At 37.6% G+C, this 15,787-nt stretch overlaps 1 protein-coding gene across 1 annotated transcript in view; it reads left to right on the forward strand.

The window, feature by feature from the left end:
- The first annotated feature begins 9,226 nt into the window (after positions 1-9,226).
- The window catches only part of LOC109024667 (protein shisa-5-like), a 33,098-nt gene continuing 26,537 nt past the window's right edge, over positions 9,227-15,787 (forward strand). The window contains exon 1 of the mRNA XM_063702927.1: positions 9,227-9,280. Coding sequence (XP_063558997.1) covers positions 9,227-9,280 — 54 coding nt within the window. The remainder of the gene's footprint in view (positions 9,281-15,787) is intronic.

Genomic DNA, 15,787 nt, shown 5'->3' on the forward strand with positions numbered 1-15,787 from the left:
ATTACAAAAATAGAAATTTTTCTTTGTACATGGATTGGGAAATTTATATTGTTATAATTTTCATACTGCCAAAAGAAACATACAGATTCTGTGTAATCAATATTTCAATGTCCTTTTTATTTTTATTTTTTTTACAGAAATACAAAAAAATTCTAAAACTTGTATGGAACTACAAAAGACATTAAATAAAGTAATCTTGAGCAACAAGGACACAGCTGGAGGCATCACTGTACCTGATTTTGTAATCCATTATCAAAAAACTATGGTACCAGCATAAAAACAGATTCACTGACCAGTGGAACAGGAAAGCCCAGACATAACTCATACATTTTCATCCAATTGATTTTTGACAAAAGTGGCACACAGAATGGGGAGAGGATAGATAAATAAATAAATAGTTTTGAGATATCTGTATATCTATATGTGAAATTGAACCATTTTCTCATAGCATATAGAAAAATCAACTCAAAATGGAGTAAAGCCTGAAATGTTGCCTTTGAAACTGTAAAACTACTAGTAGAAAATATAGGGGAAAAGCTCTATGATGGTGTTCTGGGCAATGATTTCTTGGATACATCCTTAAAAGCATGGGCAGCAAAAACAGCCAGACAACTATCAGGGAACCTGCCCCGATAGTCACATAGGTTCTTTTCTATTTTCCCTAAGCATTGGCCGGGTTGAGAAATGAAGGGACAGAGTACAAAAGAGAGGAATTTTAAAGCTGGGCGTCCTGGGGAGACATCACATGTCAGTAGGTTCTGTGATGCCCCCTGAGCCATAAAACCAGTAAGTTTTTATTAGGGATTTTCAAAGGGGAGGGAGTATATGAATAGGATGTGGGTCACAGAGATCACGTGCTTCACAAGGTAATAGAATATCACAAGGCAAATGGAGGCAGGGTGAGATCACAGGACCACAGGACTGGGTTGAAATTAAAATTGCTAATGAAGTTTCGGGCACCATCGTCATTGATAGCATCTTATCAGGAGACAGGGTTTGAGAGCAACCTGTCTGACCAAAATTTATTAGGCGGGAATTTCCTCGTCCTAATAAGCCTGGGAGCGCTATGGGAGACTGGGGCTTATTTCATCCCTACAGTCTCGACCATAGAAGACGGCTACACCCAAGGGGGCCATTTTAGAGGCCCACCCTCAGCGACGCATTCTCTTTCTCAGGGATGTTCCTTGCTGAGAAAAAGAATTCGGCGATATTTCTCCCATTTGCTTTTGAAAGAAGAGAAATATGGCTCTGTTCCGCCTGGCTCACCGGCGGTCAGAGTTTAAGGTTATCTCATTCCCTGAACATTGCTGTTATCCTGTTCTTTTTTCAAGGTGCCCAGATTTCATATTGTTTAAACATGCATGCTCTATAATTTGTGCAGTTAACACAATTATCACAGGGTCCTGAGGCGACATACGTCCTCCTCGGCTTACGAGATGACAGGATTAAGAGATTAAAGACAGGCATAGGAAATCACAAGGGTATTGATTGGGGAAGTGATAAGTGTCCATGAAATCTTCACAATTTATGTTTAGAGATTGCAGTAAAGACAGGCATAAGAAATTATAAAAGTATTAATTTGGGGAATTAATGTCCATGAAATCTTCACAATCCACGTTCTTCCGCCATGGCTTCAGCCAGTCCCTCCGTTTGGGGTCCCTGACTTCCCGCAACAGACAACTTGAGTTGCATCAAACTAAAAAGCATCTGCACTGCAAAGGGTACAGTTAACAGAGTGAAGACACGGGTTTTGAGAAACCATTTTCAAATCATATATCTGATAAGGGGCTAATATCCAAAATGTATTAAGAAACCCAAGCCCAACAGCAAGAAAACAACTGTCTTTAAAAGGGGGAAAAGGACCTCAACTTACATTTTTCAGAGGAAGACATGAGTGGCCAATTGATTGATACATGAAAAATGCTCAACATCTCTAATCATTAGTGAGTTGCAAATCAAAACTGCAAGATATTACCTTACACCTTTTAGAATGGCTATTATTAAAAGGATGAAAGACAGGTGCTGGCAAGGATGTGGATAAAAGGAAGCCCCAACATTCTGTTAGTGGGAATATAAATTAGTATAGCCAGTTTAGGAAACTATATGGTGGTTCCTTAAGAAACTAAAAGTACAATTACTGTATGATCCTAACAATCTCTACTTAGGTATATATCCAAAGGAATTGAAGCAGTATGTTGAAGAGATCTTGCACTCCCTTATTTTGAAATTATTTACAAAGCTAATAAATGGAAAAGACTTAAGTTTTCATAACAGATGAATGGACATAGAAGATGTGTTGTATATACATATTGGAATATTTTTTATCCTTGGAAAAGAAGGAAAATTGTCATTTGTGACAACATGGATGAATCTGTAGTATACTATGCTAAGTGTTGTAAGACAGGCACACAGAGGCAAATACTACATTATATTTGTATGTGGAATCTAAGAAAGGCTAACTCATACAAGTAGAAAGTTGGATGTTATGGTTTCCAGGATGTGGGTGTTGGAGAGATGGGCAAAGGCAAGACGTTGGTCAAAGAGTACCAATTTTCTGTTAGATAGGAGGAATAAGTTTTAGACATATTTCACAGCATGGTGACCATTGTCACTGAATGTATATTTTAAAATTGTTATAAGTAGATATTAAAGTTGTCACAACAAAAGTAGGTGAAGTTATGGATATGTTAATGTGCTTGATTTAGTTATTACACTATGTATACATACAAAAAACATCAGATAGTTCCCTGGAATGATATACAATTATTACTTGTCAATTATTAAAAAAAGCCCTACTGCAACCACTAAAAAGGATTTTCATATAATAGAGGGAAAAATCATTAAAGATAATACATTATTTTAGAAAATATTAACTTATAAAAAGTAGTATAGGAGGAATTCTGTAAAAGAAGATAGATATAGAATTTTAAAATGTATAATGGAAAATTTAAATCCAGCTATACTGATGGATCAAGCAATCCAAACCAGTCTGATTGACCAAGTGGATATTTAAAAAACAATCAAACTATAAGGTGTCTGTTGTAGGCAGTTTATAAAATACAAAAGTGTTGAAAGAAATAGGATGGAAATAGAAATATCCAAGTAGCAACCACAAAAAAACGAATGTCTGCACTAACATCATACAAAACAAACCAAATGAAGGTTAAAAATATTGAAATTATACAAAATATGTTCTATGACTAAAATTTAATGAAATTAGAAATAACACAGAGATAGGAACTATACATATTTGTGCAAATTTAAAAAGTTATGCTGAGTGTGGTGGCTCACACCTGTAATCCCAGCACTTTGGGAGGCCAGGGAGGGTGGATCACTTGAAGTCAGGAGTTGGAGACCAGCCTGGCCAACATGGTGAAACCCTGTCTCTACTAAAAATACAGAAAATTAGCCAGATGTGGCGTGCGCCTGTAGTCCCAGCTACTCGGGTGGCTGAGGCACTAGAATCACTTGAGCCTAGGAGGCAGAGGTAGCAGTGAGCCGAGATCACACTACTGCACTGCAGCCTGGGTGACAAAGACTGTCAAAAAAAAAAAAAAAAAAAGTTACATAACCAACAAGTCAAAGGAGAATTTATAAGGAAATCAGAAAATACTTTGAGGTGAATGAAAATACAGAAACAACATATCAAATTCTGTGAGATGTGTGAAAGCAACGCTTACAGTGAAATTAATAGCTATGAACATTGTAATGAAATGAGAAGTACTTCAAATTACTAACCTAACTTTCCAACTTTAGAAAATACAGTAAAAAAAGAACAAATTAAAATCAAAGCAGAAAGGATATAAAGTTTAGTGTGGAAATAGAGAATTAAAAATAATTGAGAAACACAGCACTTCGTTGACTTATTCATAAAATAAAGCTTTACTAAAATGAGAAATGTAAAACGTGATGTTCCTAATGACCTTATTGCATACAAGGGATTAATATTTTAACAAATATCTTTGTGGAAGTAGACAAATTCCTAGAAAGACACTGACTACCACAACTCATTCAAGAACAAAGTGAAGACAATAAATTGGTAATTTAAAAACTCTCACCCCTGCCCCTGACACACAGTAAATCCCCAGTTCAAATGTATTCTTTTGTATATTATACCAAACACATGAAAATTACCAATTCGATAAAAATGTCTTAAAAACTTGGAAGAGCATGTAATATTTTTTACTGGTTCTATGATGCTATTGTTATCTAGATACCAAAGTGAAACATCATACACAGGGAAAACTCTGATAATATCGCTTATGAGTGGATCTGCGAAATTTCCTAGTAAATTTTGGCAAACCAAATACAGTAACATATAAATAGGAATGTACACCAGTACCCAGTACAGTGTATCCCTGGAATGCAACGTTATTTCATCAGCTGGAAATGATTAGTGCAACAGACTGAAGGAAGAAAACAACATGGTCAGCTCAATAGATTGTGGACGGCTGGAAGTGGAGGCTCACGCCTGTAATCCTAATACTCCTACCAACAGTGTATAAGCATTCCTTTTTCTCTGTAACCTCACCAGAATCTGTTTTTTGTTTGTTTGTTTGTTTGTTTTTGACTTTGTAATAGCCATGGGCTGGGCTCAGTGACTCACGCCTGTAATCCTAGCACTGTGGGAGGCTGAGGTGGGCGGATCACTTGAGGTCAGGAGTTCGAGACCAGCCTGGCCAACATGGTGAAACCCCATCTCTACTAAAAATACAAAAATTACCTGTGCATGGTGGCAGGTGCCTGTAATCCCAGCTACTCGGGAGTCTGAGGCAGTAGAATCACCTGAACCCAGGAGGTGGAGGTTGCAGTGAGCGGAGGTTGTGCCACTGCACTTGGACCTGGCTGACACAGCAAGACTATGTTTAAAAAAAAAAGAGAGAAAAAAAAAATAGAGGGTGGAAAAAGTATTTGGTAAACTAAGAAGTAAACCACAACCTAGTAAAGGGCATATTTTAAGAATTCACAACTAAAACCTGGTGCCGTGGCTGTAATCCCAGCACTTGGGGAAGCCAAAGCAGGATTACTTGAGGCCAGAAGTCTGAGATCAGCCTAGGCAATATAAGGATACTCTGTATCTTAAAAAAAAAAAAAAATCCAGATGTGATGACACATGCCTGTACGCCTAGCTACTTGGGAAGCTGAGGTTCATGTTTACAACGAGCTATGATGATGCCACTGTACTCCTGACTGAACAACAGAGTGAGACCCTGTCTCTAAAAAGCAAAACAAAACAAAACAAAAAACCCAAAACCCTCAAAACTAATGTTACACTTAGTATTTAAAGAATGCTTTCTCTGTAAGATGAGGAGCAAGGACAGGATAAAACATTCTTGCCAGTTCTGTTCAACAGTGTACTGGAAGTATCTGTGACATTAATTGCATTGCATATGGAAGGAAATAAAATTTTTTAAATAGGAAGCAGCAAAACCTTTTGCAGATGACATGGTTTTGTACGTACACAACCCCAGTGGATCCAATAAATTTGGATTCCAATAACAAGATCATCTCAGCAAGTTTTTGTGATTTAAGATTACAATCCAAAAATCAGTTGTATTTCTATATATTATTAAAGAAGTCAAAAGTGACATCATTGAAACATTTTTATTTACAATATTATTAAGGCAAAATACTGTGGGATAAAGTGAAATTCAGCATGAACTGTGAATAACAAAATATTTGTCAGAGGAGTTGAGGAATATCTAAATATGTGGAAAGACATCTCATATTTGTGGATTAGAAGATTTAAGCATCGCCAGGTGCAGTGGCTCACGCCTGTAATCCCAGCACTTTGGGAGGCTGAGGTGGGCGGATCACAAGGTCGGGAGTTCGAGACTAGCCTGGCCAATATGGTGAAACCCCATCTCTACTAAAAATACAAAAAAATTAGGCGGGTGTGGTGGCGCATGCCTGTAATCCCAATCCCTCTAGGCTGAGGCAGGAGAATCGCTTGATCCCGGGAGGCGGAGGTTGCAGTGAGCCAAGATCGGGCCACTGCACTCCAGCCTGGGCAACAGAGCTAGGCTCCCTCTCAAAAAAAAAAAAAAAAAAAAAAAAAGCATCAAAAGGATAGTTCATTAATGGAAATAATAAATTGAAAAAGGGAAGGACATCAAAGTTTAATGCTTTTACTTTTTCATAATAACCATAAATAGTATGAAAATACAAACTATATTCATGGAAAATGTTTTGTTTTTATTTTTTTTGAGACAGAGTTTCGCTCTTGTTTCCCAGGCTGGAGTGCAATGGCACGATCTCAGCTCACCACAACCTCTGCCTCCCGGGTTCAAGCGATTCTCCTGCCTCAACCTCCCAAATAGATGGGATTACAGGCATGTGCCACTACGCCCGCCTAATTTTTTTGTTATTTCTAGTAGAGATGAGGTTTCTCCATGTTGGTCAGGCTGGTCTCGAATTCCCGACCTCAGGTAATCTGCTCGCCTCGGCCTCCCAAAGTACTGGGATTATAGGTGTGAGCCACCATGCCCAGCCCTTTGTTTTCAAATCTCATATCCAACATTGGACTTATGGCTAGAATATTTACATAATTCTCAAAAGATAGTATTAAAAATCCAAAGCTTTAAATTAGAAAATGGGCGAAAGTCATGAAAGAACATTCTCCTGAAGATAGGGAAATGTCAATAAGGACATGATGGAAATTAATACTATGATGAGATATTACAGAAGATTTATTTTTCTTTGAGGTGGAGTCTGCCTCTGTCACCGAGGCTGGAGTGCAGTGGCACGATCTCAGCTCACTGCAACCTCCACCTCCCGGGTTCCAGCGATTCTCCTGCCTCAGCCTCCCAAGTAGCTGGGATTACAGGCGCCTGCCACCACGCCCAGGTAATTTTTTTTTTTTTTTTTTTTGTATTTTTAGTAGAGACGGGGTTTCTCCATGTTGGCCAAGCTGGTCTCAAACTCCTGACCTCAGGTGACCCACCTGCCTCAGCCTCCCAAAGTGCTGGAATTAGAGGTGTGAGCCACCACACCCAGCCTACAGCAGATTTATTTCAGTAGCTGAAATAGTTAAAACATAATGATTCCAAAGGCTGAGAAGCATGCAGAAAAAATTGAATCTTTATTGCTGATGGGAATATAAAACTGTATACCACATTGGAAAATAATTTGGCAATTTCTTTTAAAGCAAAACACACACATACAGTTAGGCTTAGCAATTGCTGTCATGGCCTATTTCATAGAAATGAAAATTTATGTGTAGACCAAACCTGCACTTGACTGTTCACAGAAATTTTATTTGTAATAGAACCTGGAAACAACTCACATGTTATTCACCAGGTAAACAGTTAAATAAGTCTGTTATTTCCGTATTGTGTAATACAACTCAAAAATTAAAAGGAATAAACTACTACTATACAAATAAGCCTTAGATGATTCTCAATTCTGAAGGAAAAACCCATTTCAAGTTGTAACATAATGCTTATTTTTATGTATCTTAATGTGATGAAGTTAAACAGTTTAGAGAACATTGTTCGTATTCATCTGTTAGGGATGGTAGCAGTTAGGGTTGTATGTGATTATAAGACTAGTGGAAGGGATACGTTTTTAATGATGGATGAGTTCTGCATTCTGATTCATGCAGTGGTTACAAAAATGTATACATGTGATAAAATGTCATGTAAATGTGCACATTTCACCAATGACAATGTGCTGGTTGTGATATTGTACAATGTTAATGGAAAATATCACCACTGGGGAAAATTGAGTGGTATGTGTAAACGGTACTATATTTGCAGCATTTTGTGAGTCTTTATTTTAACATAATATGTAAATATGTAAAGCAACTAGAAGAATGGTTTTAATACAGGAGAGTAACAGCTTATAAGCAAGAGAAAGAAAAATGATAAATAATGTGAACACTTACCAAAGGAAGGATGGAACAGAAAAATAAAGGACAGGGAAAATTATCTGGGATGATTCCTAAATTCCAATATTTGGATGGAACTATACAGAATTTTAATATATCTGGAAAATAAACTATTAACGGATCCACAGATATTGAAGACTTAACCTTTTTTCTCTCATTATTCATTAAAACAAGTGAAATGTTATAGGGAATTCTTCAAATTGAAAGAAGCAGCTCATGCATAACACAAAAACATGAATGTATAAAACTGACTGGTAAAAGGTAAGTAACTCAAATTCACAGTACTGGTGTACTGTAATGGTGGTGTACAAATAACGTATATCTTTATTGTTAAGGTTAATACACAAAACTTTTTTAATGAGATGGCTGTTGCTATGTTGCTCAGGCTGGTCTGAAACTTCTGGGCTCAAGCAATTTTCCCTCCTCAGCCTTCTGATTAGATGGTATTATGGGCACCTGCCATGATGTCCATCTACAAAACTATTAATAATTACAACAATTTGTTTAGCCATATGTGATATAAATATATGTAAGGTGTGACATCAGGAACATAATGGGTCACCAAAATCTCAGAGTAAAAACACTCTGGTTTTACTCACCCCCATAGAACCTCAGTAATATATCCAGCACCAATATTATCACAAGTTATATCCCAGAACTGAAATCTGAGGCTGAGACATTTCCTCAGACTACAGAGAAGTGAAAAACTTGGAGCAGATGATAAAAGGCTTCTGTATTTATGAGACTCCTATGTGCCTGCCATCATGTGTGGAAAATTTTATCGACATTCACCAGTTCAACATGGGATAAATGTGAGATTTTGGCACACAGCTTCTTCACCATCTTGGCTTCTCTTGTTGAAAAGCTGTTAATAGCTTAAAACATGGGAAGTATTGTGTGTGCTTGTAGAAAGAAAATCCCATGATGGCAGTGAAAGACAATTGGGCCAGTTGAGATTCACAACTCCAGCCTGAAAAATAATTTTCTTTACGTCAGACAACATAGATGCCAAGTCAGAGTGGCTGTTCAGCAGCACTATAATGTAGTAGGCAGAGTTCATAGTTCTTTGCACAAATGCCTATCCAACCTTCCTGCACAGCCAGAGGATTGACTTTGGGATGGGCAATGCTCCAAATGTTTGTGAGAGCTGAGTCAAATCTAAAACAGGCAGCACTCACAGATTAAGTAGTCTTGACAGGGAACTACAAATAATATCTAAGAAAATATACTCTAGGAAGACCAAAAGAAGCTAGACAGCTGAGACTGGAATAAATATATAATTGTTCAATGTGAAACTGTAGGCATACGTCTACAAGAAACAGCAGCAAGCCAATAACCATGACTACCCTGAACAGAGAAAGCATGGAGCCAGTTGCCAACCCTAATGAGATGGTAATGTTTGAACTCTAGAATCGAGAATTCATAAATGCAATTTTAAGGAAATGTAGCAAAACCCAAGATAATGCAGAAAAGGAATCCAAGAATGTATTAGAAACTTGGAGAGATTGAAATAATACACCAAACAAATATTGCAAATGGGAAATAATTGTTTCAACTGAAATAATTATTAGAGGATGTCATTAGCAGAATGGATCAAGCATAAAAAAATAGTGATCTTAAAGATAGGGTATTGGAGAATCTGTAGAGATTAAAGAAATAGAAAAGGCCTAGAGAATATCTACAGGGTATAGAGAATAACGTCCAAACAGCAAATTAAATAATCATTGGTGTTCAAGTGGTAGTTTTGGAATAGCAAGGGCAGTAAAGCTTATTCAATGAAATAACAGAATACATTCCAAATGTAGAGGAAAGTACTTTTCAGGTACAACAACGTTAAAGACCAAATAGATTCAGTTTAATTAAGAATACCCCAAGGTGTGTGTGTGTGTGTGTGTGTGTGTGTGTGTGTGTGTGTGTATATAATCATCTCAAAAACATACTAAAAAGAGAAAGGACACTGAAAACAGCAAGAGAAAGGACACTGGAAACAGCAAGAGAAAAGCAAATAACATTATGTACTTCCAATTTGTTAACAGACTTCTGATCAGAAATTGTACATACCAGGAGGGAGTGAAGTGACATAAAGTGCTAAAGGAAAAAAGTTAACCAACAATACTGTACCCACAAAAGATTTCCTTGAAAGACTGAGAGATAACATCGTTTACAGAAAGAAAAGGAAACATGGTGAGAATTCATCACTAGACTCGTCATTCAAGAAATGCTAAGTTCTTTATCCTGAAGAAAATTATGCTAACGTCCAAAGAGAAAAAGTTTGACATTACAAAACTCAGTGGCCAATGCAAATACATAGGCAAATGCAGAATAAATTAATACGCTTGTTTTGTGTAATTATATCCATAATACGAGGAGTAAGATGCAAGTCTATGAAAAGTAACTATAGCAGCATCATAAAATATAGCCAATATAAAAATAGACATGAGAAAGTCAAAATGTGGGGGAATTAAAGCATAAAATTGATTGGCTGTTTATATTCCTCATGATGAAAATTATTATCGGTTTAAAAATACTTTTATCTATGAGATACTACCAAAGAAAGTCACTTAACCACAATGGGAGAAGGAAGAAAGAAATAATTTGGAAAACGACAAAAAAGTACCAATCAAAATGTCAATAGTGATTTCTTACCTATCAATAATAATATTGATAGGTATTATCTAGGATCCCCCTAAAAAGAACAGAGAGTGGCTGAACGGATATTTCAAAAAATCGGCTGGGTGTGCTGGATTACGCCTGTAATCCCAGCACTTTGGGAGGCCTAGGCGGGCGGATCACCTGAGGTCAGGAGACTAACCTGACCAATATGATGAAACCGCGTCTCTACTAAAAATACAAAAAAATTAGCCGGGCTTGGTGGCATGCGCATGTAATCTCAGCTACTTAGGCTGAGACAGGAGAACCGCTTGAACCCGGGAGGCGGAGGTTGCAGTGAGCCAAGATCACGCCATTGCACTTCAGCCTGGGCAACGAGCGAAATTCTGTCTCAGAATAATAATCAGTCCCAACTATATGCTGCATGTAAAAACTTACATATACACATTGACTAAAAGTGAAGGGATGCAAAAAGTTTTCAAATGGAAACCAATAAATAGCAGCTGTATTTGTATCAGATAACGGAAATTTTTCACTTAATATTTATTAGGTGAAAAGGTATGAATAGAGACAAAAAAGTATTATGTAGTAAATACTTATGAAGGGTCAATTCAGGAAGAGGGTATAAAAATCGTAAATATGTATGCATCCTGCAGCAGAACACCAAAATATATAAAGCAAACTGTAAGCGACCTAAAGCGAGAGAAACTGCAATACAGTAATAGTAGGGGACTTTAGTAACCCTTCCTCAACTCTTGTCACCTGACTACACAGAGGCTTATTCCAACTGGGGGAACGAAATAGAAGACAGTGGGATAATTTGCCTAGTAACCCAGGCAGTTCTACCCTGGTATTCCCCAAGTCCACCAGTGCTGTGTATGTGCCAGGCTTTAAGCCTGGCTGTGTTCCTGGTCCTAGGACGCCCTCTAGTGATGAATGGTTGCAGTGACCGCATTCTTAGATAAAACAACACAATCAGATTTAATTTTCGGGACGCCCTGTGAAGAAGGGCAGCTACGAAGTAGCAGACTACAAAGATTGGAATAAATACCTAACTCTTAAATGCCTGGACACTGGAGAACTTCCACAAGCATAAGACCATCCAGGAGACATGACATTTCCAAAGGGACTATGGGATCTAGTTTTGGAGCGATGTAGTTATGTTGCCTCTCATACAGGAAACTCAAAATAGCTAGGAACTATGATCTAAAATATACAAAGGAAGTAGCCACTGACCGACCCTAATGAGATGGTGATGTGTGTGATGTCAGGGTAAGAATTCAGGAGAAACGTTTTGGGAAAATAGCAAACACCATGATAATGCAGGAAAGCAATTCAGTAATTTATTAAAGAAATGTAACAAATACTGAAACAATAGATAACCAAACTGAAATACTGGAACTGAGAAATAATGACTGAATGGACAAATGCACCAGAAGGTCTCAACAGCAGCACTGATCCAGCAGAACAAGAATCAGTATTATTAAAGACAGGCTATATGAAAATGCACAGTGAGTGCAGAAAGAAGCAAAAGGAACAAAAAAGTATGAAGCATGCCTACAAGGTGAAGAAAATAATCTTGAAAGCACAAACCTCAGAGTTACCATTCTTAAAGAGGGAAAGTTTGGAGTTGAAAGTTTAGAGAAGTAGGCCGGGCATGGTGGCTCACGCCTGTAATCCCAGCGCTTTGGGAGGCCGAGGTGGGTGGATCACCTGAGGTCGGGAGTTCAAGACGAGCCTGCCCAACATGGTGAAACCCACGTCTCTACTAAAAATACAAAAGTTAGCTGGGCGTGGTGGCTCACGCCTGTATTCCCAGCTACTTGGGAGGCTGAGGCACGAAAATTGCTTGAATCAGGGAGGCAGAGGTTGCAGTGAGCTATGTATGTGTATATCCAGATGTGATTACCCAGGTAGAAGACAGTAAAAAACAAAAACAAGCAGATTCAACCAAAATAAGGCTTTGCCAAGGAATGTAACAATCAAATGTTCAGAGGTAGAGAAAAATTTAAATGGTCCTAAAAGCTGCAAGAAAACAAGCAAATAATGTATAAATGAGCTCTGATACATCCGGTAGTGAAGAGTTTACAGGCTAGGAGGGAGTATGATGACCTATTTAGTGCTGAAGGAAATAACCTGCCAAATCAGAATATGAAATTCAGCAAAATATTCTTCAAACTTGAAGAATAAATACTTTACCAGACACACAACAGCTGAGGAATTTTTGTCAACATCAGACCTGTCTTAAATGAAATGCTAGAAAGAGTAATTCAGTCTGAAAGGACATTAATGAGCAAAAAGAAAACATCTGAATGTTTACAACTCATAGAAAAAGGAGGTACGCAAATATAGAATAATACTGTGATTGTGGTATGTAAACACATATTTTTAGCAGGAAGACTAAAAGGTAATTCTATTAAAATTATAACTACAAAAATATTATAGATAAACATAACAAAGATAAGATCATAGCATGTAGGGTGGAGATTAAGTGTGGAGTTCTTTGGTTTTCTCTTTGCTTGTCATTCCTTGTGACTACAGATACCTTGTCATTAATTTAAAATTATTGGTTATATGATTTTTTTGCAAGCTGCATGACAACAACCATGCAAAAACCTCAGAAAATAAAAGCAAGGAATTAAAATATACTATCAGAAAAAAATTAGTTAATGGAATACAGGGAGGAAAGAAGAATGGAAGAGAGGACCAACTAAGCAAAATTTGAAAGAATGGAAAAGGAGCAAACACTTTCAGTTTCATTCTACAAGGCCAGTGTTTCCCCGATAACTAAAGGAAAAGGTCTAAAAACCCCCAAACAAACAACAATAAACCCCAGAAGGCAAATATGTCTGATTCACACAGATGGAACAATCCAGAAGAAAATGCTAGTAAACTGTATTCAACAACACACTAAAAATATAATTCATATTTATCAAGGTGGATTCATCTTAGGAATGCATGGATTGTTCAAGCTATGCAAATCAATTAGTTTTATGTCGTATAACAAAGTCAACAACCATAATGTTGTAATGGATGTCCAAAAAGTATTTTATAAATTTATTTTATTAAAAATTATCTCAAAATTGGGTATAGAGTTAAGATATCTCAACAGACTGGCAGTTGAACTTACACTGTCCTTGTGAGCAAGGAAAACTGACAAGCATACTGCTAGATTTGGAAGACATTAAAAATGCCCATGTTCAGCACTTTAGTTCAGCATGTTACTGGGAGTTCTAGTCAGAGCAAGTATAAAAGAGAAACAAATAAGGGCATTCATATTAGAAAGGGAGAATTATAAATATCCCAATAGATACAAATAAAATATATAGGAAGAAACTTAACCAATCAAGTAAAATGTATCTACAAGGAAAACTATGAGTCATTGATAGAAATTGAAGAGGACACTAGTAAATGAAAAGATACTGCATGTTCATTTAGTGGGAGAAGTTATATTGTTAAAAACCCATACTACATATAGCAATCTATAGTTTCAAAATGCCAGTGTTATTTTTTTCACAGAAATAGGAACAAGACAAAGAATAGACACAGTAATCCTGAGCCAAAAGAACAAAGCTGGAGTCATCACATTACCTGACTTAAAATTATATGACAACGTAACACTAACGAAAACCGAATGTGACTTGCATACATATACATACACCAATGTAACATCTACAAACCAGAAATCCATGTATTGAAACTAAACTTGGCCTATCAGAGAGCTCCAACAGACCAGGCTCCACAGGTTGAGTGAGTGCTGCCAGCACAAATGTATTTATAGGTGTTTGTAATCCCGCTCCTGCTGGGCCATCACTCGTGCAATCGTGTGCATGAACAACGGTAACCTCGCCCCTTGTTTGTTGTTACTGGTGCGAATGGGCACCAGCAACTCCACACCTACCATTCTGCCCCAAGTGCAAATGTGCACATGGGTGGCAGCAACTAGCCTCCTCTAGGGCCTCATATTTGCAGCCAGTGGCATGAGTTCTAGCATGGACGATGTTAAACCCTACTCTTCCAGTGTCCCTCCCCATCTGACACATGTACACTCTTCCATGCTGTTGAGGCTATTGGCACGAGCAAGTGAGCCTGGATCCCACTGCCACCAACCCAATGAAATACTATGGCTGCCACCCCCTATTTGAATACTGTGGGCAGCGTAACAGGAACACATCAGCCCCTCCAGTTCGGCATGTTTCTAACCTTGAGGGACCAGAGAACACAGCGTCCTTTCTTGACCCTGCTTCCCCAGAGTTAGAGCATGCAGCCCAGGAATCCTGAGGTGAGCCTTGGCCCCTAAAATCTTCCAGAAATGAAGCCAGTCAACTGAACCCACTTTACACCTCAATCAAAACCCAAGGGCACTGGAGAAGATTAAAGAAAAACGTCATACAAAGCACAGCATCTTCAAAGATTGAAAGAATATTAGTCCACATACATGAGAAAGAAGTATTGCAAGAATTCTGGCAGTTTGAAAAGCCATAGTGTCTTCTAACTTCCAAAGGGCCACACTAGCTTTCTGGGAGAGGTTCTTAACCAGGCTGAGATGGGTTAAATGACAAAGGGTAAAGAATATGGGTATGAATGAAGATCATTGAGATTCAGGAGAAAGTTGAAACCTAATCTAAGGAATTTAAGGAACACAATAAAACAATACAGATGTTGAAAACTGAAATGGCCATTTTAAAATCTGGTAGAGCTGAAAAGCACACTACATAATTACATAATGTAATTGGGAGTATTAACAGAATAGATGAAGCTAAGGAGAATCTCAGCTCTAAGACTATTTAGTTGAATTAGCTGTCAGACAAATATTTTAAAAAATTTAAAAACTAAACAAAATCTCTGTGAAATATGGCATTCAAACCTATGAGTCACTGACATTCCTGAAAGAGGCAAAGAAAGCAAGCAACTTTTTAGTTTATTGTCCATCAGTTTTTCTGCAACCTTGCTAGAGAGGCCAAAATTCAAATTCAGGAAATTCTGAGAACACTGCAAAATATTGTCCCCCAGACAGTTATCAGATTAAAATGAAAGAAAATGTCCAAAACAACTATAGAGAAGGGCCGGGTAAACTACAAAGGGAAGCCCATCAGGCTAACAGCATACCTTTCAGCAGAATCCCTAGAAGCCAGAAGATATGGATACCTATATTTGGCGTTTTTAATACGAAGTGATTCCAACCAGTAATTTCATATTCAGCCAAATTAAGCTTTATAGGTGAAGGAGAAATAAGATCCTTTACAGGCAAGGAAGTGCCAAGGCATTTCATTACCACCAGACCTGCCT

This window comes from Gorilla gorilla, chromosome X, assembly GCF_029281585.2.
Source record: "Gorilla gorilla gorilla isolate KB3781 chromosome X, NHGRI_mGorGor1-v2.1_pri, whole genome shotgun sequence".
Classification (NCBI taxonomy): Eukaryota; Metazoa; Chordata; class Mammalia; order Primates; family Hominidae; genus Gorilla; species Gorilla gorilla.